Source organism: Coniosporium apollinis (assembly GCF_000281105.1).
Source record: "Coniosporium apollinis CBS 100218 chromosome Unknown supercont1.51, whole genome shotgun sequence".
NCBI lineage: Eukaryota > Fungi > Ascomycota > Dothideomycetes > Coniosporium > Coniosporium apollinis.
The window spans coordinates 22,903-44,579 of NW_006913313.1; the positions used below are offsets into that span (position 1 = coordinate 22,903).

The 21,677-nt window shown below is 56.5% G+C and overlaps 8 protein-coding genes across 8 annotated transcripts; 6 read left to right on the top strand and 2 right to left on the bottom strand.

Annotated features, from left to right (window-relative positions):
• Positions 1–1,526: 1,526 nt before the first annotated feature.
• W97_08238 (uncharacterized protein) lies at positions 1,527–3,552 on the top strand (the record flags this gene model as incomplete). The annotated part of the gene is made up of 2 exons (XM_007786107.1): positions 1,527–1,554; positions 1,607–3,552. The coding sequence occupies 2 exons, from the start codon at positions 1,527–1,529 to the stop codon at positions 3,550–3,552; spliced, it is 1,974 nt and encodes a 657-aa protein (XP_007784297.1).
• A 3,504-nt stretch (positions 3,553–7,056) lies between these two features.
• W97_08239 (uncharacterized protein) lies at positions 7,057–7,476 on the top strand (the record flags this gene model as incomplete). Its single annotated transcript, XM_007786108.1, has 1 exon — positions 7,057–7,476. One exon carries the CDS (start codon positions 7,057–7,059, stop codon positions 7,474–7,476), a length of 420 nt encoding a protein of 139 aa, XP_007784298.1.
• A 196-nt stretch (positions 7,477–7,672) lies between these two features.
• W97_08240 (uncharacterized protein) lies at positions 7,673–8,155 on the top strand (the record flags this gene model as incomplete). The annotated part of the gene is made up of 2 exons (XM_007786109.1): positions 7,673–7,688; positions 7,773–8,155. The coding sequence occupies 2 exons, from the start codon at positions 7,673–7,675 to the stop codon at positions 8,153–8,155; spliced, it is 399 nt and encodes a 132-aa protein (XP_007784299.1).
• Positions 8,156–9,072: 917 nt separating this feature from the next.
• On the top strand, positions 9,073–11,356 carry W97_08241 (uncharacterized protein; the record flags this gene model as incomplete). The annotated part of the gene is made up of 5 exons (XM_007786110.1): positions 9,073–9,875; positions 9,934–10,154; positions 10,206–10,333; positions 10,390–11,164; positions 11,226–11,356. 5 exons carry the CDS (start codon positions 9,073–9,075, stop codon positions 11,354–11,356), a joined length of 2,058 nt encoding a protein of 685 aa, XP_007784300.1.
• Positions 11,357–12,189: 833 nt separating this feature from the next.
• On the top strand, positions 12,190–13,809 carry W97_08242 (uncharacterized protein; the record flags this gene model as incomplete). The annotated part of the gene is made up of 2 exons (XM_007786111.1): positions 12,190–12,342; positions 12,403–13,809. 2 exons carry the CDS (start codon positions 12,190–12,192, stop codon positions 13,807–13,809), a joined length of 1,560 nt encoding a protein of 519 aa, XP_007784301.1.
• Positions 13,810–14,036: 227 nt separating this feature from the next.
• On the top strand, positions 14,037–16,706 carry W97_08243 (uncharacterized protein; the record flags this gene model as incomplete). The annotated part of the gene is made up of 3 exons (XM_007786112.1): positions 14,037–14,076; positions 14,124–16,121; positions 16,216–16,706. The coding sequence occupies 3 exons, from the start codon at positions 14,037–14,039 to the stop codon at positions 16,704–16,706; spliced, it is 2,529 nt and encodes an 842-aa protein (XP_007784302.1).
• Positions 16,707–16,941: 235 nt separating this feature from the next.
• Positions 16,942–19,731, bottom strand: W97_08244 (uncharacterized protein; the record flags this gene model as incomplete). The annotated part of the gene is made up of 2 exons (XM_007786113.1): positions 16,942–18,174; positions 18,265–19,731. 2 exons carry the CDS (start codon positions 19,729–19,731, stop codon positions 16,942–16,944), a joined length of 2,700 nt encoding a protein of 899 aa, XP_007784303.1.
• A 610-nt stretch (positions 19,732–20,341) lies between these two features.
• W97_08245 (uncharacterized protein) lies at positions 20,342–21,171 on the bottom strand (the record flags this gene model as incomplete). The annotated part of the gene is made up of 2 exons (XM_007786114.1): positions 20,342–20,799; positions 20,865–21,171. 2 exons carry the CDS (start codon positions 21,169–21,171, stop codon positions 20,342–20,344), a joined length of 765 nt encoding a protein of 254 aa, XP_007784304.1.
• Positions 21,172–21,677: the final 506 nt, after the last annotated feature.

Below are 21,677 nucleotides of genomic sequence, written 5' to 3' on the forward strand. Positions count from 1 at the left end.
CTCTTAAGAGGTGAGCGCCGCTTGGAAAGAAAGAGCGGAGTTGAATAGAGGTCGTTAGGGCCATCCAGCGAGGACTAGAAGGCGGCCACTCGGTTCGGGGCAGAGTCTGGGAAGTTAAAGAGAGTTGTTGGCGCTGCTACAGTGGTGGAACAAGCTGCCGCCGTAGTAAGGAACCGAAGAAAATACCTCATAGCGATGTGGGTCGTTTCAAATCAGGTGAGCTACCGACAGAGAAGAGGAGATCAGAAATGAGGATTCCAAGGATTCAAGTAATACTCTCGCACGTCCACCAAGTCAGGGCTATGGGGATGCTTTGTAGTAACTCCACACCCTTGAACGGTAGATTAAGTTCTTCTGGAGTGCTAGTTCTGACAGGCACACTTACCCTGTTTCGCCGAAGTCTTTCACTTAGTCATGATCACGGAACTCCTCAGCCTTCGCTCTCAGAAGACGTAACCCAATAGCAGCAAATGACTTGTCCAAGAGCTAGGTCCCAAGAGGAACTGTCTATACAAGATGTTTATTCTAAGACAATGGCCACTAAAGCCCAGAACGCCTTGGCTGGACAAAATATTGCGATTGGTGCCCCTTCTCAGATTGAAGACTCCAGGACGGAGCTGACTTCACGCGCATGCGTTCTGAAGCATCTCATTATTTCATCCTCGCTGCCTCTCGTGACTTATCGAGGAGTAAGGACTGGTAGGATTGGATATGTCGTCTTTTCAGCTGTTCGGCAGGGGAGGCTGTGTCCATTTTCTAGCTTCGTGGAGTTCAGCTTATGCCAAGAGCACAGCTCTGGTGAAACCTACTCGGCGGTCTATGTCTGTAGTAGGGTCAGTTATAGTAATTGCCGCAATTGAAGGAACATAGGTGACTACCAGGACATAAGAATCGGCATGTCAAGATCCCTTGAGGAATGGAAAGTGTGACACGGATGGTGCACAGACGCGTACGTTGGATCACGGGCTGTTTCGAGGATTAACATGGGTAAGGAAGACTGAGTTCGAAGCGCTTGTAGTGGAATTGGTGGAATTGCGGGTCCACAACCTCTAGGTCGCTGATGCAGACAAGACGCGAACCATGCCCATTTCACACGATCGGTGTGCACGTGACTGGGCGCAGCCGTATCCCTCGACGCATCGCGCTCACCTCCTTCGGACAATCCTTCATGGAATGTTTACGCTAGTTCACTGTTCCTAGAGAGCTGCTTCAAAGCGAACGGGGGGACGGATTTTTGAGCAGTGAAGATAGCCAAGGGCCACCGTGGTCTGTGAACTTAGATCCTCCTTCTGACGCCGCTTGACCTTGGGTAAGGGGAGCCCGCATCCGTATATCACGGTGACATGGCTGCGTGAATATCGACTGTGACAACGTCTAGGTTCGCGTGCTGAACTCGGGTGAAAGAGCAGCTCATGCGCGCGCAATCATGAGGAATTGAGGCGGTCGATCCACGCACATCAATCACTTGCCGCAGTTGAAAGATATACATCAAAATAAATTTTATCCGTCCCTGCGAGTCAAACGCTATGTCGACCTTTAAAGGTATCGTCGCAGGTGAACCCCCCTTGCCCGTCACAATCGCAAACACATCCACTAACACCCCTAGAATTCCCCCAAATCCGCATCGACTGCTTCCGCACCACTCCAGGCCACCCCCCACCCCTGGCCTGCTTCCTAAGCCACGTCCACAGCGACCACCTCCAAGGCCTCGAATCCCTCAAAGCGCCCTTCATCTACTGCTCCCTCGCGACCCGCCAGATCCTGCTACGGCTAGAGCGCTATTCTCACCGCATGAACTTCGCCAAGGGGATCCTCGAGAGCCGGGTCCAGACTTACAAGCACCTCAGGATGCTGCTGAAGACCATCCCCCTGGAAACACCTACGAGGATCGAACTTAGCCCCGGGAACGAGATCAAAGTGACGTTATTGAATGCGAACCACTGCGCGGGAGCCGTCATGTTCCTGATCCAGGACACCCGGAAAGCGATTCTTTATACAGGAGACACTCGATCCGAGCCCTGGCTCGTGGAGTCCCTGGTCCGGAGTCCAGTGCTCGTGCCCTTTACGCTCGGGAGCAGGCGGCTGGATACGATATACCTGGATACGACCTTCGCGACCAAGACGGATGTGTACCGCGAGTTTCCTTCCAAGGCGGCGGGGCTGGCTGAGCTGCTGGAGAAGGTCTCGCTGTATCCGGCGGACACGATCTTCTATTTCCAGGCGTGGACGTTTGGGTACGAGGACGTGTGGATTGCGCTGGCGGCGCTGCTGGGGACGGCTGTGCATCTTGACCGGTACCGGTGGCGGATCTATCGGTCGTTGGCTGCGGCGCCGGCGAAAGAGGGAGGGCCGGTTTGTGCGGAGGCGCCGCCGCTGTGTGGGTTTCAGCTTGGGAATCACTGGCAGAGTGGATGTTTGACGGACGAGCCGGGGGCGCGGCTGCATAGCTGTGAAAGAGGGACGGGATGTTCGGTGGTGGATGGGAACCCGAACGTCGTGTGGATCATCCCTATCATCACGCGGACGCCTGACGGGACTGAGATGGCGGAGCTGGGGGCAGGAGGCGGTAAGGGGGATCTGGATCAGGTGCATGAACTCGATACCGCGGATGTGGCGGCCGTTGCGCAATTGATGAATATGTGTGCGACGAAGATCACGGAGCCGGAGAAGCTTCAGAGGGTGCTGCGGCTGCTTTCTTCTGTCCTGGAAGAGAAGCAGACACGGATACAGCTTGGAGGAGCCGGAGGTGGAGTGGATAACGAAGAGGGCCATCTCGATCTGGATCAGCTGCCCTTACAGGAGCTGGTGGATATACTCGCTCGCCTCGCCTCGGCTGACAGCGACGGCGCTGAAGCTCTGCGCCCTCTCGGACAGCAGAAACGGACCAAGGAGCTTCCGCGAACAATCACTTTCCCCTACTCGCGCCACTCCTCCTACAGTGAGCTCTGCAGGCTCGTCGAAGCCTTCCGCCCACGCGACGTCTACCCCTGCACCGTTGACTACGCGAACTGGAATCCCTCACTCAGCATGCGCGCACTCTTTGGCCATCTCTGTTCCGGCGACATTTTTGCTCACGACGAAGAGATGCACGAGCTCCTAGCAGAGCGCGAGGAGGAAGACGGAGGCCGAAAGAGGAAGCGCGGAGACGGCTCCACGACTCCTGAGACTCGAGACAGCGAGACCGAGGATGAGAGTCTGGTGACGCAGATACGGATCGCCAGTCCAAGGCCCGCATTAACATCAGGAGACGAGTCGTCCGCGGCATTCTTCACGCCTCTGCAAGCATTGCCGGAAACTGAGCAGACTGTCTTGGGGTCCGGTACACCGTCTAAGCAGCTTGAGGGCCCCCAGGGCGCTATCGCCGAGTCTTCAAATCGGGAATCGGAAACTTCCAGGGTAGCATCTTTTGACCAATCCGTACATTACTCCAGCTGGAGTACGAGAGACTGGGCGTACAACTGCGCGGCTGGATTTCACGGCTTGACTTGGACTGATTTTGGCGGGCTCGTCTGCGCCGGGGACGGTCACGGTGAGCGCGAGGTTGAGCTGTGATCTGTCAGCAGTCGATTCATCGAGAAGCGCGTACGTCGTATCCCGGACGTGGCATGAGTTAGGAGATGGTTATGGCTCATCTTATAAGGCGTTCACTGAGGTTTTTGGTTTAGCCAAGGCGTTTGGAGACTTGCAAGGTTGGCATTGCATTGGGACGGCGTTTGGATTGCATAATATGGAGCATATGGCAGAATTGAGCGTACAGTTGGACGACTTGGAGGGTTATGGAAATGAGTCAGACGCTGCTTCGAAACGCCGCGGAAGCTGGATACATGATTTGATCATGGTTCTGTTCATTATCTAATGAGAAAGTTGATCGACTACGTCGTAGTCAGATACTGACACACATCATCGAGCGGAACGGAAGCCCGCCACCACCTAGGTTCTTTTTTGCCGCGCTCAAAATCTGAGGCGGCCCGTCGTCGGTACTGAGTGGCCGTGGCGGTGTGAACTCCGAAGACAAGAACAAAATGTGAAATCAGTAGTTCCTGAAGTCCACCCAGTGAGCGCCGTCGTCTTTTAACTGCCACCTCTGTCAGAGATTTGCTCGATACGCAGGCCTCGCGTCATGTGCCACGTGTCAAGGATGGTGTAAGGATGTCCTTACCGCGCCAAACAGAACCCGCCAGCGTCCAGATCTTCCAAAACCAGGCCGGAAGCCGACCGTAGGTTTTTTTTGCCGCGCGAACCTTCGGCCGGCTTCCATTGATCGGCACATTCCCAAATTCCACCATGAAGATGCTTCCCAGGGGGTCAGCGCTCAGAAACTGTTTCAGGCCTGGCAGGAGGCCGACCGTAGGTTCTTTTTTGCCGCGTGAACCTCCGGCCGACCTCTGTGCCCTCGACACGTCTCTCTTCCCTCGCAGTCAGCAAGGAGGAGGATTTCCAAACGGCCAACGGCAGAAAATGTCTGGGGCCAGGCCGAGGGCAGAACATAGGTTCTTTTTTGCCGCGCCGGGCAAACAGGGTTGTAATTCGGGAAAAGGATTAGCTCCAAGGGTTGGGCACGCTGGGCCTTAGAAGAGTTGTTTCGCCTGGGAAGCCGATCTAGTCAGCGAATCTGGATAGTTCCAATGCGACTCGGACTGAACATGAAGGTGGGAGCATTGGCATTCCGTGCTTCAACAAGTTGGTCAGAGCGATGAGGCGGCTAGCAGCGAAAGTCTGAAAGGATATTGACTGCAAGCCTTTCACACGGCGCGTACGTACCTTGAAGAAACGTCGGCTCAGAGAAGCTCAACAGGTTGCTGAAGCAGCGGCGACGGCAACCGATTAGTTCCGCGAGCCTTTGAAGAGCCATGCCTGACCCAATTGATACTTGAAGAACACTGACACGGTGAAGCTGGTTAATTGACTGAGCCGACCAAGTGAGTGAGAGTGGTGACGCCGTCGCGCGGCTTGTAGCTTGGACACGTCAGTGAACTCACCTCCTGACTATTGCACGCCATGAAGACTTGTTTGGTTCGAGAAGAATGGCGGCGACGTGGTTGACTGAGGGTTGTGCGTCTGTGTCGGACGTGTGATGATTCTGATAGATCTTTGGAGGAACTCGGTCCTTTTGTAATGAAGGGATTGGTTGTTCCGGACTTCAATAGCTGAGACAATAGGTATACGGAAATGTGGGACAATCGCTTCTCGCTTGCACTCCCTGAGCACGTGAGTGAGGTTTCTCCATAACCTTTTGCCAGCACCGATCTTATTGAGATGGTGCAGTCCATCAACTCTCGAGACTCACGAATACTCTCATGCTCCAGGAATGGGTTGTAGCATCGTTGTTCGGTAACGCTGCTATGCATTACCATAATCGAATGTTGAGCTAGAGGTGTGGAGAGTTCTCATCTGTCCAACAAGTTTGATGTACTCATGTGTAGGAGGGAGAACGGAAAGACCGGGGCTGTGTAGGAGGGAGAATGGAAAGACTGTGGGTGGTCTGACCACGATAAGCACAGTTTATGCATGCCGTGTCGTGACCGGGTTGAGTGGTGAGGAAGACGGCTTGCGCTTGCGTCTGGGAACTGCTTTGAGGTTGGGGAGAGCAACTTAGAATGAGTGTTATCTGAAAAGTCGATGTGCGGATGTGTCTGTCAATAGGCCTTTCATTACGCCGAGAATAATAGAAGCCGCCCTGTGTCCCAGAGTTGCTGGATCACACAAAAAATAGCGCATTGATGGTATGTTACGCGTAGAGAGACAAGGGCTGAAGGCCGTCCTTTCGCCTCGGAGAATCACGTTGGATGTTCAGGAGCGTGAATATCATAACCGAGCGCCTTGTTCGGTCGGAACGGGCGTGATTACAGATGCTGTGGGTTGCCTTGAGTGGGCGTTCCACGACAAGTCTTTCCCACTTTCATCACGCAGGCGTGGCGACTGCTCCACCACCTTGAAGCCGTGCAGTTACTGGACAGGATGCCTCACGAGTGCAGTAGCGGAAGCAGGAGGAAGCAGGCTGAACGGCGGCCATGGTATGCGGATCGTCGCATTGGTCGGGTTCAGCTGCTCATGGGTGGTTCCAGACAGCCGAAGTGGTTTGGCAAATGCTTGCGGAGCCGGTCGCTGACTGGAATCGTCAAGGGCCAAGAGCGGGCGATCTAGCTGGATGGCACGCCGAGCGGGAAAAAGGCCTCACCGCGATTGTGGAAACTCACAGCTGCATCAAGAACAAAGCTCCCTCTATGGTCCATCCAATGCTTCATAGCAACGTCTGAATGGCTCACTAAAGGCTTGTCCTTCTGTCGGCCACTCCTTCGATCTGCCACAGCGGCTGATGGAGGATTACTCTGTGAAGTTGGCGGTGAACGAGCGCTGAGCTGCTGTCGCGGTGAGGTTTATTTCGCGCATGACGTGGATGGCTGCAAACAATGAAAAACGCGGGCGCTGACGAGGAGCCAAGGTCTGGCAGGCTCCCCTTTCATGCGGCCCATGCGCCGCACCAAGCGACAGCGACCAGCCAGCCGTGTAGAGGAAGGCGAGAGCAGTCACGGTGGAAGAGCCGAAGAGATGTCCAGAAGAAATGAAGAGGAAGTGCAGAAGGGAAGACGCGGCGGCGAGGTGTGCCTGAGACGCGGTTGCAGTCGCAGTCACGTGCCGATGAGGGCCCAGTGACTTCGACCCATCCTCTGAAATGAAGCGCGCCCCAGCCAGCCCTTCAGAAACTCGGAACTGGAGACACACAAAAGAAGCGTCAGACTTAGCGATCACAATGCCGTCGCCGCAACTAGACAACGCCCGCCCATTCCCACCTTCCCCTTCACTTCACTTCCACCCATCCATCCACCACACCGTCGCCAGCTTCATCCACCATAAATCACCACCGCTGCGAGCATGCAATAGCCAATCTCCCTTGCTCTGCGCAGAAACTTCGCATCTGGCCTTGCTCACCACCTTGCCGCCCGGGACAAGTGCCCTCCCTTTCCAAGCTTCGCTTTGCGACCGGAAGCAAGCTGAACACTCTCACCACCATCTCCCTCCATCACCTCACAACGCCGTCCACCATCCACGCTCACCATGTCGGCCTCGCTGACCGCGACTGCCAAAGCGACTAACGCGACCGTGCCTAAAACATCGACAAAGCCATTAAAGTCAAAAATCATCAAGTTGCCATTACCATCAGCCCTCCTGGCGCGGTTTCCACACGAAAAGCCCGTTCGAAAGCCATCCCCATCCGAGGCCTCTTCATCGTCCACGTCCACCCCAGCGGCACCAGCTGTCGAACCACCGCCCTCGACCAACACCTCCGAAGCCAACTCGACACCATTACCAAACGGCACCGCCTCGGACTCGACCACACTGGCGCCTCCGCCGAACGGTGCTAAGAGGAAGGGCATACCTGGACCGAAGCCTGGCGCCAAACGGGGACCCTCACTCCTCGACGGCGTAACTAAGCTGAGAGGCAAGCCAGGACCTAAGAAGAAACCCCGACTGTAAGTAGCACCTCGTCACACGCTTTCCTCGATGTCTTGTTCCCTGCACGCTTGAGCGGCTCGAAGAACACCCCGTCTCTGGACTCTGGAGTTTGCAGACAGCAATGTCTTCAACTGCATGATCGTGCCATGTCTTATGCGACACACCAAGGCTCTCATCGCGTTGCTACCACCGAGTCTTCATGCAATCTTACATACCGATGCCCGTCAGCGCCAGTCAGCAGATCATCTCATCCCACACCCTTTCTTGTCCATGACCCACTGCATTGCTCCGTTCTGTCGTCACACATATGCTAACAGATTGCAACAGCGGCGATCTTACCAACGACCCGCTCGCGAAAGGCCCATTCGGCGGTGTCACGCCCATCACATCATCCAAACTCAATCCGAAAGCCAATCAGGGCGCCATCAACGCCAACCTTCGCGCACTTGACAGGACGGGCAAGCCGTGCCGCAAGTGGGAGCGTAAGGGCTTCCAGCTTAAGAGTTTCACTGGCGTCACGTGGAGTATTCCCACATGGCGTGCCCCAAACAAGAGTGCCGTCGAGTTCAGCGGCGACGTAAAGAGCGACTCCTCTACTCCCAGTGACGTCAAGATGAGCGACGCGGTTGCAAGCGACAAGAGCAATAGTGGTCCGGATGCTGTGATGCTGCCTCCACCACTACCAGCGTCGTCGCCCTGAGTGGGAGCTTGAGAACACTTCGACGGGTTCACTCATGTTCCTACAGAGTGTGGCGGGCACTTACTTCAGGATTTTGTCTCACCTTGGCCGTTGGGAAAGACGAACGTAAGACGGATTCGGGACTGGGGGATCATTGCATTTGGCGGCGTTCGGAAAGATTTTGTGACGGGCTGGCGTGTCAAAAGGATGCATGAGATTCGGCGTCGGCTTGAGTAGGAGGGCTCTGTTGGTTGTCCACCTGGGTTTGCGGTTATGTACGTGGACTTGTATCCGCACGGGATTCTGATTGCACGACTATTTTACTAGATCACTATGTTGGGGGTGCTCTACTTTACCACCCCAAATCAACGCTTCACCACTTGGCACTGCGCTTCCTTGAAGCCATGACTTTGTAGTGACTTGATCTCTAAGCTTAAGGCAGCTCTACGCATGTCTTGTGCCTATTGAAATGTAAGTACCCTGTGACACCGTCCCGTGGCGGGCTTGATAGGCAAGTCCCGGCGCATGCATGGGCGTGATGGGCTAGCTTTCCTTCCCCGCGTCACGGCTCGGCCACCCGTCACCTCTCCTACTCGTACACCTCACTTGACTTGCACTGATCGACTCAACCGCACGATAGGACCAAGATCCTGCTCGATACCCTTTGCCACCCTCTGAAGATGTTGACAGCCGTCAATCCTGAACTCACGGCACCGGGAGCGGTGCCTGGCCGCCGCTGATCTACTTGCTGCACACTCGTTGCATACGTCCGCACACGCACGTCAGTAACAGCGAACCCACACCTGGAAGACATCCCTACGCAGCAAGCATACAAACTCCTGCACGTGTCTAATCAACCGAAATTCCGAGCTTCTTGCGCGCACCCTTCATATACAATCCACGAAACATCTCTTCGCCAGCTCTCATACCTTAGCACCATGGCGAACCCTGGACACCCACCTCTATCCTACGGGCCAAATACCGGCTCCGGCTCCACCCCTTTCCCTCAACGACGGTCCTCCTATGCTGCTGTCGTGTCTGGCACCGCGAGTGCCGCAGCAGCACCAAGCTTCCAGCAGCCCGCCCGAGCCGGAGCCTTTTCACATCTCTCCCACGCCAACAACCCGCCTGGGTATACGCAACCGCACCTACCCGCAACCCACTCACGAACACAATCAAGAACTATGGAAGGGGACGGGCACAGCAACATGTCCGAGTCGTGGGGCAAAGGCGGCTCGTTACCTTCATACGCGAGCCAGTTCGGGCACATAGGGAACGGCCACGGAGCCGCCGGATCAGAAGCGCAATACCCGCCGTTCTTCGTCCCCTCATACCTGCGAGGCTCGCGGCATGCTGAGAGGCTGGAAGAGGCGCACAACGCTAAGATGGCAGCGCGGAGAGACGTACGATCGACCCAGTCGTCGAATGCGGGGTCACTGTCCACGAGTTCCAGCAGCATGAATCTGCACAAGATGGGGCCGTCCCACCGAGGCATAACGCACGATGTTATCGAGCGGGCGCCAGTGTTTGTCGAAGCGGCCACAGCACCATTTCCCTCGCGGTGGAGTGAGAGCGATAAGTTTGGGGGTTTGGACGTTCTGCAAGATGGTATGGAGGTACGGCTTGGTGGATTGGGCAAGGTACACGAGGAAGCTGCTTCGGTGCGTGCGGATCATCCGATGCCGAGGCAGTGCGGGATATACTACTACGAGGTCACGGTGGTCTCGAAGGGAAAGGAAGGGTATTGTATACCCCGGTTGCGCTTCAGTGGAGGAACAGGACATACTGACGCGATACAGACTCATCGGTATCGGCTTCTCCGGTCGAAGAGTTAGTCTGAATAGGCTTCCCGGCTGGGAACCGGAATCGTGGGCTTATCATGGCGATGATGGATTCAGCTTCTGCTGTACAGCTTCAGGCAAGGCGTACGGGCCCAAGTTCTCGAGCCTGGACGTCATAGGTTGTGGCGTTAACTTCCGGACCAACTGCGCTTTCTTTACTAAGAACGGTGTGAACCTAGGTGAGTCTACTAGTCTTCCAAAATGTAGATGTCCAGCTAACCACGTGCCAGGCATTGCATTTCGGGACATCAAGAGCGAGCATCTATACCCTTCTGTTGGCATGAAGAAGCCAGGAGAGCATTTGCGGGTGAACTTCGGACAGTCTCCTTTTGTATTCGATATCGATGGTATGGTCGAGGTGAGTCCTCCAGGTAGATATCTGTCACCATGGAGTTTTACTGATCCATTACTCAGAACGAGAGACTCCTCGTTCGGCAAGAAATCAGCAAAGCAAGCGTAACATCGCTACAACCGCGTCTAGACGAGGCCGCCCTCATCCACGAGCTCATCGCCCAATATCTCGCCCACGACGGCTACGTTGAGACCGCACGCGCTTTCACAGAAGAAGTCCGCGTTGAGTCGCTAGCCCTCGCAAACGGCAACACCGCCGCCGTGAAAGACCTGACCACCGAAGAAGACCTCGACGCAATAAACCGGCAGAAAATCCGCGCAGCGATCCTCGACGGCGACATCGACAAAGCCCTCAAGCACACCACGGCATACTACCCTTCAGTCCTGCGAGACAACGAGAATATCTACTTCAAGCTCCGTTGCCGGAAATTCATTGAGATGATACGGAAGTGCAATGAGCTGCAATCGGGCTTCCACCAGAAATCCGCAAAAGTCACAAACGGCCACATGGCTAACGACTATGATGACGGCGTCTTCGACCACCAGATGGAGCTCGACGACAGCGTGCCGGACAGCGGCACGTCTGACTGGGAGAGAATGGACACGGAGGACGTCGACGTCAATACCAGATACAGCACGCTGCTGCAGGAAACGATCCTCTATGGCCAGGAGCTAAGGTCGGAGTTCAACAACGATCCGAGACGCGAGGTCAAGAAGGCGCTCGAGGACACGTTTGCGCTGATTGCGTACCCGGACGCGAGGGAGAGCAGTGTGGGGAGTCTGCTCGAGGTGAGGAGAAGGGTGCCGGTGGCGGAGGAGCTGAACAGTGCGATACTCGGTAAGCAACCCCCCTTTCGAGACAACCCACAACGGGGTTGAAGGCTTACTTCCATGAATAGTCTCCCTCGGCAAATCCTCCTCCGCGGCACTGGAACGGCTGGTCCAGCAGTCAGAAGCTCTGGTCGACGAGCTGGGGGAGGACGGCGGCGCAGGGGCGTTTGTCAACGTCCGCAGGGATTTCTTGCGGTAGCTACGGCGGTCTTTTGACCGGTGACCATACCGGCGTTGCGCTGTCAATGCTGTTCCCGGCGTTGCACTGCGATTGTTGCTTTCTGGGTTCCAGGCTGCTGGGGGTTTGGGCGCATGGGCGTTTGAGGCTACGCTGTTGGATTGCCCAGGCGGGATAATCTTCCCTCTTGCCTCTTGTCTGCCGTGAACGGCACTATTGCATGGAATGGAATGGCATGGCGGCGGGCCATTGTAGCGAGCATCTAGGGTGTGTGGGATACATAGAAATCAAGTGGAAGTCAAGTTCATCGCTGCGTTTGCTGAGAGAGGTATGCACTCGTATCTTGAAGCTGAACTAGAACGCGGACATGGCGGTTTTTTAGACATGGAATGGAATTGCTTACGCATGTCTTTGCTCCAACTCACGAAATGTACGCCAACATTGCAGCATTCTGCTTACAGTTGCTTCCTTGTCTCACGAAGTATTCTGAGGTGTGGAGACAGGCGCGGATGCGGCTGTACGGTGTAACGTGACCTGCGTTCGCGATCGCGCCTTGCAGTGTTCTCGCAGATATTGCCTGTTTCGAGCCTAGTTCGGACCAGGGACATGACGATGTCTTAAACGAGCACGCTGGTGGGGACTCGGCAACCTCACCTGCACCTCCACCGGTCATGGCGTAGGGCGCTGGTCGCCTCCGACGCGGAGACGGTACGGACGACTTTCCTTTGCTTCCTTTTCTTAGCATTTCCCTATCTTAGTGTTCCAGCTTTGGTATATATCAACATTACTGCCTCACATGGCGTCCAGGCGCGTAGATTCCAATTGAACCAAAAGTGGACGGCTACTCTTCCTAAATGAGTTCCGTGACGACGAGGAAGTCGACATGGCAGTCAACACTGGCATGGCTATCCCAAGACTTCGCCGAAGGCTCCTCGCCGCCATTCCTCCTGAAATATAGATCCTCAAAATGGCTCATCCTGACCACAATCTGTATGGCCGTCTTCACGGTACGCCGAGCCGCCCCTCCGCCCTCCTTTATATTTGCGCCTAAGCTGATGTCATACTAGGACATATTTCTCTACGGCCTCATCGTCCCCGTGATCCCCTTCGCCCTCGAGCAACGCTCCGGCGTTCCTCCACAACGCACCCAATACTGGGTCTCCCTCCTCATCGCCATCTATGGCGCCGCGCTGATCACCTTCTCCCCCGTGTGCGGCTACCTCGCCGACCGCAGCACCTCGCGCCGCCTGCCCCTCATCGTCGGCCTTCTCGCTTTGGCGGGTGCAACCGTCATGCTGAATGTGGGCAACAGCATCGCGGCGCTGGTGACGGGGAGAGTGCTGCAGGGCGTCTCGGCTGCAGTGGTGTGGGTGGTGGGACTCGCGCTGCTGGCGGATACGGTGGGGAAGGAGGCGATTGGGCAGGCGATGGGGTGGGTGGGGATGAGCATGAGCCTTGGGATCTTGGCGAGCCCGCTGCTGGGAGGGGTCGTGTATGACAGGGCAGGGTATAATGCGGTGTTTGCGATGGCGTATGTGCTTATTGGGGTGGATATCCTGCTGCGGCTTGTTATGGTAGAGAGGAAGATCGCGGTGAGGTGGTTGCCGGAGGAGGAGGAGGGAGGAAAGGAGAAGGGAGATGTTGAGGGCGGGGTGGCGACACCTCCCCCGAGGGACCGAGACGTCGCGAGCAGCCCAGAAAGGGCAGAAACGGAGAAAGAGCAGCCTGGAGCGGTAATCGCACCCACTACCACAACCCGCACCGACTCACACTCCGACGCCGCACCCCCAACCCAGCGCCGCGCCACCCTCCCCCCCGTCCTCTCCCTCCTCGCCTCCCGCCGCCTCCTCGCAGCCCTCTGGGGCTGCCTCGCCCAAGCAACCCTAATGACCTGCTTCGACTCCGTGCTCCCGCTGCACGTGCACGAGACCTTCGGCTGGACCTCTCTCGGCGCAGGTCTAATCTTCCTCCCCATCACCATCCCCTCCTTCCTCGCGCCGCTCGCGGGTTGGATCTCCGACCGCTACGGGCCGCGCTGGCCGGCCACCGCGGGCTTCATCCTCGCTGCTCCGTGTTTCGTGTGCTTGCGCTTCGTCACCGCCAGCTCGCTGCAGACCAAGGTGCTGCTGTGTGCGCTGCTGGCGGTGCTGGGATTGGCGTTGGCGAGCGCAATGCCCCCGCTTATGGCGGAGATTACGTATGTCGTCCAGGCCAAGGAGAGGAAGCGGCCGGGATCGTTCGGCGAACGGGGCGCGTATGCGCAGGCGTATGGCCTGTTTAATATGGCGTTTGCGGGCGGCTGTCTGGTGGGTCCCATTTGGGCGGGCTTGGTGAGGGAGAGGGCCGGGTGGGGGACTATGGGGTGGAGCTTGGGGGCGCTGAGTGCGGTTAGTGCGGTGCCGGTTGCTGTCTGGGTTGGGGGGTTTATTGGGGGGAAGGGGGAGAGGGTGAAGGGGAGGGGGAAGGGAAGTTGAGGAGGCAGGTAGGGGGTGGGATATGTCGGCTCTGTAGATAGATGAATATACACACGACTTTTCGAAGTCTTTGGAGACTTGCTTGCCCTTGTGCCCTTACAGGAATTCCAAACGTTGTCCTATGGCGACTTTCAAGTCCACCGTACATCGGCTTACTAAGCAGCGGACGTTCAACTGACAAAGGTGTCCAGTCTGCTTCGAACAACCACCACGATGCTTCTACAATAATGAGGTTATTGCTGCGGCGGCTGTTGCCGCTGCTTTTCTGTAAGTCCTCTGAAAATACAAGTCCGACTCCTCTAACGCTTGTGTAGTTGTAAATGCCCTCCTTCCCACACCGGCGTCCGGCCAAGCTGGCGACGTCCATGAAGCATACGACATCCTCCGCGGACTCAGCGGCTCGACGAGAACAAGCTTCAAGAAGCCATCCGGCATCCTCGGGCACTCGGTCTACTACGCCAAAGAGCTCTTCTTCCTCCTGTTCATGAATGCGCCGCCGCAGGATGACCTCCTCATCTCGAACCCCCAGAAGAAACCCGGGCAGCCACTTCAGAGAGCCGTGAAGCTCCTGGAGGGCGCAGCGGGGAACAACGATACGGATGCGATATGGCTGCTTGCAGAGATGAACTTCTATGGAAACTTTACGCATCCCCGCAACTATGCGGAGGCCTTGCGGAGATACCAGCAGCTCGCGCAGTTGGACGGGAACAGCTCGGCGCAGCATATGGTTGGCTTCATGTACGCGACCGGTATAGGTGGGGCGGTGAAGCAAGATCAGGCCAAGGCGATGCTCTACCATACCTTTGCGGCAGAGGCGGGCGATGCCAGGTCGCAGATGACGATGGGGTACAGACATCATATTGGGATCGCGACGCCGAGGAACTGTGAAGAAGCTGTCTACCACTACAAGAAAGTTGCGGACAAGGCGATTGCATTTCAGAGATCGGGTCCGCCGGGCGGGCACATGATGATCAAGGAATCGTACAGATACGCGGACGAACTGGGCGGCGTCTACGGCGAAGGCGCCAGTATCAGCAGCTCCGGCCCCAACGCAAAAAGGGGCGGCGCAACCTCAGACGCCCACGCAGCCTTCGACGACATCCTCGAATACCTAGACCTGATGTCCCGAAAAGGCGACCTCAAAGCCACCTTCAGCCTCGGCAAGCTCTACTACGACGGCTCCCGCCAGCTCAAGCGGGACCTGCGGGCCGCGAAATCCCACTTCCTCGACGTCGCCCGCGCCTACTGGGCTAAAGACGGCAAAATCAAAAACGACCCACCCCCGGGCACCGAAAAGCTCGCCTCCAAAGCCGCCGGCTACCTCGGCCGTATGTTCCTGCGCGGCGAAGGCATAGAGCCCTCCTACGCAATCGCAGCGACTTGGTTCAGGCGTGGCATCTCCAACGGCGACGCCTTATGCCAATACTCCATGGGGCTCATGCACCTGCACGGCCTTGGTGTTCCCCGGGATCCCCTCAAAGCAGCCGAGTACTTCGCCCCTGCCGCAGACCAGGATCTCGCATCCGCGCAGGTCCAGCTGGGGAAGCTGTTTCTCGACCAGGGGGATGTGAGGACTGCGACGCAGTATTTCGAGCTCGCGGCGCGGAACGGACACATCGAGGCGTTCTACTACCTCGCCGAACTGAACAACCAGGGGGTTGGCCGCGAGCGCTCGTGCAGCGTCGCGGCCGTGTATTACAAGATTGTTGCCGAGAAAGCAGAGGGGGTATTCGCCGCCTTCGCGGACGCCAACGCCGCATATGACGCCGGGGATCTTGAGACGGCCCTCGTGGCCAACATGATGGCTGCGGAGCAGGGCTTCGAAGCCGGCCAATCCAACGTCGCGTACCTCCTCGAAAGCGCCCAACCGCGCTTCTCAGAGAAACTCCGCGCCATGCTGCCCTTCGCAAGGCGCAAAGCCTCGACCCTCGCCACCGACGCCGCCCTCGCACTCGTCTACTGGACCCGCGCCGCCAAGCAGTCGAACATCGACGCCATGGTCAAGATGGGGGATTACTACCTCCTCGGGCTCGGGACATCCTACCCTGACCAAGAGAAGGCGGCCGCGTGCTACCAGGCCGCCGCCGAGACGATGCAGAGCGCGCAGGCGCTGTGGAATCTCGGCTGGATGCACGAGAACGGAGTCGGTGTTGAGCAGGACTTTCATCTCGCGAAGCGGTTCTACGACCAGGCGTATGAGACGAACGAGGAAGCGTATTTGCCGGTCCAGCTGAGCCTGTGGAAACTTAGGGCGCGCAGTTGGTGGAACGGGGTCAGTGGGGGCAAAGTCAAGGGGATTGTGGAGGAGCCGAGTACGTATCCTTGTCTCTCTTTCCCTTCCCTCCTTTCTCGTTCTGCGACAGCGTCTTGGGAGGGGACGCTAAGATTGCTGATGTGTGGGTCTAGATGAGAAAAAGTCCCGCACCATCACCCAATGGATCGCCGACTTCCTCGCCGCAGACGCCGCCGCCGCCGCCTACGAAGACATCGACCACGAGCCTGACGACTGGGACGACGGCTCGGCGGGCGACATGCCCGGCGGCGACGACGGCTTCTACGACGAGATCGACGAGGGGATTCTCGAGAGCTTGGTTATTATTGGCTTGGCGGCTGCGCTTGCGGGGCTGGTGTATTGGCGGCAGCAGATGCAGTTGAGGCGGAGGCAGGCGCTGGCGGCGCAGGATCAGGCTCAGGCTCAGGCTCAGGCTGAGGGGCAGGGGCAGGGGCAGGGGCAGAACCAGGCGCAAGATCAAGGTCAGATCGATGCAGAGCTGGACGCGGTGATGGCGGAGGCGGAAGAGTTGCTGCGGGAGGGCCAGGCGGATGAAGCCGGCCTGTTTCCCGAACCGGGGGATCCGGCGTGGAACGATTGGGTTGTGGGTGGGATAGGGCATTGACATTCTCTTGCATGTATTTTGTATCGGTGTTTTGGGTCCCTCTTCCACCTCGCGCGATAGACATCAGGCACATGCATCGTCTCGATGCGGAAATCAAAACTAGCAGAGAGATCCTAATCGCCCATCTATCGTACAAATCCCCAACCATAAGGCAACAGCACCCCACACCATCTTTCTATCCTACAAATCCCCACCCGTGTAAAACTCACTCTTCGCCCTCTCCCCATCCCACCACCTATCCCAGCAAAAACCTAACTCCCATAATGACGCTCTCCTCCCGAAAATCCCCTCCCCGCTCCGACCTCACCTGCCTCACACAGCTTCCGCTCCAGGCACCAGGCTGAGCATACGTGACCACACAATCTTGACTCAGCGGCGGTACGACGAACTCCGCTTCGGCTTCAGTTCTAGCTCTAGCTGGCGTGCGGATCGCAGAGGCACGGCGTCTTGGCTGGCTCCCTGCTTTCTGTTGACTTGCTGGCCTGGGCTTGGGCTGGTTGTGGGTCTTTGGTTGGCGCCGCGTTCGAGGCTTGGTGGTAGGCGCCGGGGTGGGCGCTAGGGCTGGCGTGATGGGTGTTGCGAGGGGCTGTGGTGGTGCTGTACCTGGGTTTGCTTTCTGGATGGCGGAGCGTCGTCTCCGACTGGCCGGTTTCGTGTCTTGGATGTTGGTCGATTCTGCGGAGCTGGCTGGGAGGAGCGGCGTAGAGGCTGCTGGGGCTTTGATGGCATCGAATTTGAGCTGCTGCGGCGTTACGGTCACTGTCGACTTTGTCGAACCCGTTGGAGAATCTTCGAAACGAAGCGGCCTGACAGGCGTTCTTTTTGACTGTTGTTGAGTGAAGATAGGGGCCGCGATCGAGTGCCTTCTGGTGCCCATTTCCACTCCTTTGAAAGGGGGCTTCTTCAGCTGCTTAAGCTCGCTAAAAGTATGATCAAGCACGGTGGTGTCCTTCAGCTTCACTACCACGCGCTTCAATATCGGTCCGCCAAATACATCAAGTGATTTCGGTGGGACGTCTGGGATTTGATGAAAAGGAGACGGTGAGCTTGTTGTGAGCCGGAATGGAATATCTCCGACACTGCCTCTGCGTGGATAGAGAAAAGGTCGTCTCAGGACCGGGATTTGGGGGCGTTGGGACCTACCAATCGAGGCGAAGAACTTTGGCACGGTCTTGTAGCCTGAGTCTGCGCCTTCTACCATGCTGTCGCTCAGTACGCGTTGCTTCTTCGCCAAGGGAGATAGATTTTCGGGAGCGAGCCACGAGCTTCTGCGGCGACGCTTCGTACCGTTGATAGAGTCCGACTTGTCAGGGGTTCGCGGTGGTGGCATGAATGGCTGGACTGGGTCAAAGAATGTGTTGGACATTGATGGCTGTGAGCTGGTCATCAGCGAATTGAGATTCTTCAATGAATAGTGTCCTGCGATGCTTGGTTTGGTGCTCGCGACAGGGAGAGGGGTCGGTGTGCCCTGTGAAAATAGCCGAGGAAGTGCTCTTTGGCTTTGGGAGTTAATCGATGTGTTTTGAAACGAAGACACCGGAATAGCAGTATCAATTACCGGGCTGGCGGTTGCTCTGTGGAGCATTGGCGTAGAAAAGGTTTTCTGGCTTGCAGGAAATGATGACGTGCCTCTAGGTGAAGCTTCCACAAGTGCAGCCACGCTTCGAGGACTGGCCGCCACGACCTGCATTGGCGACTTCAAACCGCCTCTGGTGCTGTTGGAGGAGGCCCAATTCCGCTCTCTTTGCAGACGAGTATCTACCGGACTGCTGAACACAACACTCTGCTGGAGTTGTGCTGAAGCTTCTGGTTGTTGCGATGCAAGATCAATAACGCTAGCGTCCTTCCTCGTCTCGACTACCTCCTTCTTGAACGTCTCCCTAGTCTTGATCAGGTATCGGTCATCGACCAACCTCTCCGGTCCGCTCAAGTATCTTGTACTGGGGCCGTACTTCTTTCCTTTCCCTGCTGTAAGAATCACGTCGATGACGCCGAACTTCAGCCCTCCAGGCTTCTGCAAGCCCTGCACGGCTTCAGGCATTGGCAGCGCTGCCAGGCTTGCAAGGTACTCCCCGACGGGTGACCGATCACCATACTGATTAAACCCTTGCTTTTCCGCCTCCTCCTCCAATATGGTGCTGATCTGGTGCCACCTCTCCGCTGCACCCGCACTTGCCGCTTTCCCCCGCTTGAGGCTTCTGAGCGATCCATCTGCGTTTTGACCAAGAGGAACCAGGACTAGTACGCGCTCCAGCAGGTTGTGGATCTTCTTGCCGGAGAACTGCTGGTGGAGCTCTGTGAAATGCTTGATTTCGGATTTGTAGCGGGCCGGTACGAAGGTCGAAGCGATCAGGTCGCCGTTGAAGAAGACATCCATCTTTACGTCTTGAGCTACGTTGCGCTCGTCGAAGCTTCTCAGGAAGGACTTGGAGGAGAGCTTGACTTGGACGCTGAGTGCTTGGAGACCGAGTTCGGCATTTGTCGTTTTCGGGGCAAAATTTCTGTGAGAGGCGGCGGAGCGCGTCGTGGCAGCTCGGGTTGGTGAGCTTTCCATGCGTCGCTGCTTTCCTCTCGTACCCTGACTTGCATTGAGTTGCGTTTCCAGCCAATCCTCCTCATCGGGGAGACATGGTGTGGATGGAAGATCGGTAAGGGAGCTGGCAGATAACGGAGACCTCAACTGCGGCCCAGACGGCTCTTCCAGCGGCCGCAGCTGAAGTCGTCCGCTGTTGTCTCCGCGGTAGAAGCTGCGCGTGGGAGCTGGCTCCAAGATATCGACACTGGCGTGAACCATAAAAAAGGGTATGTCCTGGTGCTCGCCCAGGAATCCAAGGAGCCCATCATCCTCACTGGGGACGACTGGCTGCTCATAAAGTCTCTTTCCAGCTTTCAGTAGGCGGTCAGCGGTTTCTGCATTGCCCGTAGCGGCACTGGACTTGCGCAGCTCGGGGTCGACTGTCGTTGTGTCTGCAAGACTCGCAACTGAAAGCCGCACTTCGGTGTTGGCCGCAAAATACTTTGGCATGGTGATTGAGTGTGATGGATGCTTTTGCAGAGATGGAGGGGTAATGAGTGTGTTGAAAGAACGTGTCGTGGCATGTTAGGGAATGTTAAAGTCCCAGCGTGGCTGGTGAAAAGGTCGAAAGCAAAGGGAAGAAGATGCGAGATTTGATGAGGTTCATCCAGATGACATCACGTCCACGACAGCTGCTAAGCAGCACAGAAGTGTCCAGTACCGGTTCGAAATACGCCGTTCTTCTTATCCTTCTGCTGGCAGCGGAGGGGCTGGTCCAACTCTAACGACAGTGTTGGCAAGCCTGTAGAGTACTAAGACTAGGGAGGCAGAAAGTTATGCGCCGTCTCGCTCAGTGACTGGCACACATATGGCTGCTCAATCTCATGAGGACTCTGGACATAGATCTTCAAATGCCGCAGTGGAAGTCTCGCACGACCTCCTGGAGTCATTCCGCAAGGCTCTGGTCAATTCGACCTCAACAACCCCATGCATTCCACCCTACCGCGAAGTGAGGCACACGCTGCCAGAACACCACCGACCTTGAAGCACAGGAGCTACTAGCCACGCCTGGAAAAGGTCACCTTTGGTCGAACTCACCAGACGTGCCATAAAGACGTCTTCATTCATCGCCGAAAATACCAATTGGTGGACCACCAATAGCATCCCCAAGCTCCACGATAGTCCTATCATAGACCTTAGCAATCTCCATCTCCCAGCCTGCTCCTCCGTCTACAACATCGTCGTCGAGATCATCGATCCCATCTTCATCTCCTGTCTCTGGCTCGTCTTCCGTAGTATAGTCGAAATCTTTGTTGTTCATCACTTCAATGACACACAATCTAGTTCGCTCAACAATGCTCTTTATCCTGACTTTTTGCGTAGAACTGACGACCGCTCCACGCTCTGAGCCTGGTAAAGGCTCTCCTGTTTCTACGTCCCTGCCTTGTAGGAGTGATGCGAATGCACGATCCAGCTTGCCCAGTAGACGGAACATGGCCTTTGGCGAAGGAGGAAAGCCAGAAACGAAGGTCGTGGTGAGAAGCGCAAGCGACAGTAGGTAAGGTACTTGCAAACCCGCTGGTGCATTCGGTCAGCATCAAGCATACCTCGCCCATTAGAACTGCGGCAAATGTAAGACCTACGCGTTCCAGATACCCAAATGATATCCAGCAACCGCTCAATGTCCTTCGCGGCTTCTCCAAAGCTCGCGTAACCTCTGTCTTCAGGCCCGAGTGCAGCTTCGTTATCCCTCTTCGCGAATTGGCGTTGTATGTGAAGGATGCTGTCGTCCACATATCGGATGAAAGCTGATTCTTTCGGGCCCCCCGCCTTTAGCGGTCGTGCACGTGGGTGAGGCAGAGCATATGCGGAGCTCGATGATGCGGTCGCTGATGGTGTCGGAGAGAAAGCTTGGTGCTGCAGGAAACCGCCTGGCGCTGGAGACGACATGGTGGCTAGGCCTGGAATGAGGGTGGACTGGTAGAGGGACTGCGGGTCTGATGTCTTATCCTTTCGTTCAGTTGAGAGACAAATGAGGTGGTAGCTTCAGGGTGGGTGTGTTAGGTTGTGAACTGCGAACAAGGCTATGGTTTTGCTCTTTCGAAGGTTGCTGTAACGCATCGTTGAGAGATGGTGCTCCGGACGAGAGTGACACTCGGCGAGTAACGTTGAAGGTGTCGGAGGAAGGGTGCAAGTTCAGCCGAGCGGCCAAGCCATACGTCCACCTACATCTATCACGTGCTAGGCCACGAAGATTAAGATTTCAGATGGTGTCCGCTCCAGCGTGGAGCTCCTTCGCAATCATCGGACGTATTTGCATTGAGATGTTTGGCAGTGTGGCATGTTGCCTTTGCATATTGCTCCCGAGAGAGTGGTCTACGTCCTCACCCTCACAACAACCCTCACAACAACCCCCTCCATCGACTACCCTACCGATGCTCTCCGTAAGAATTACT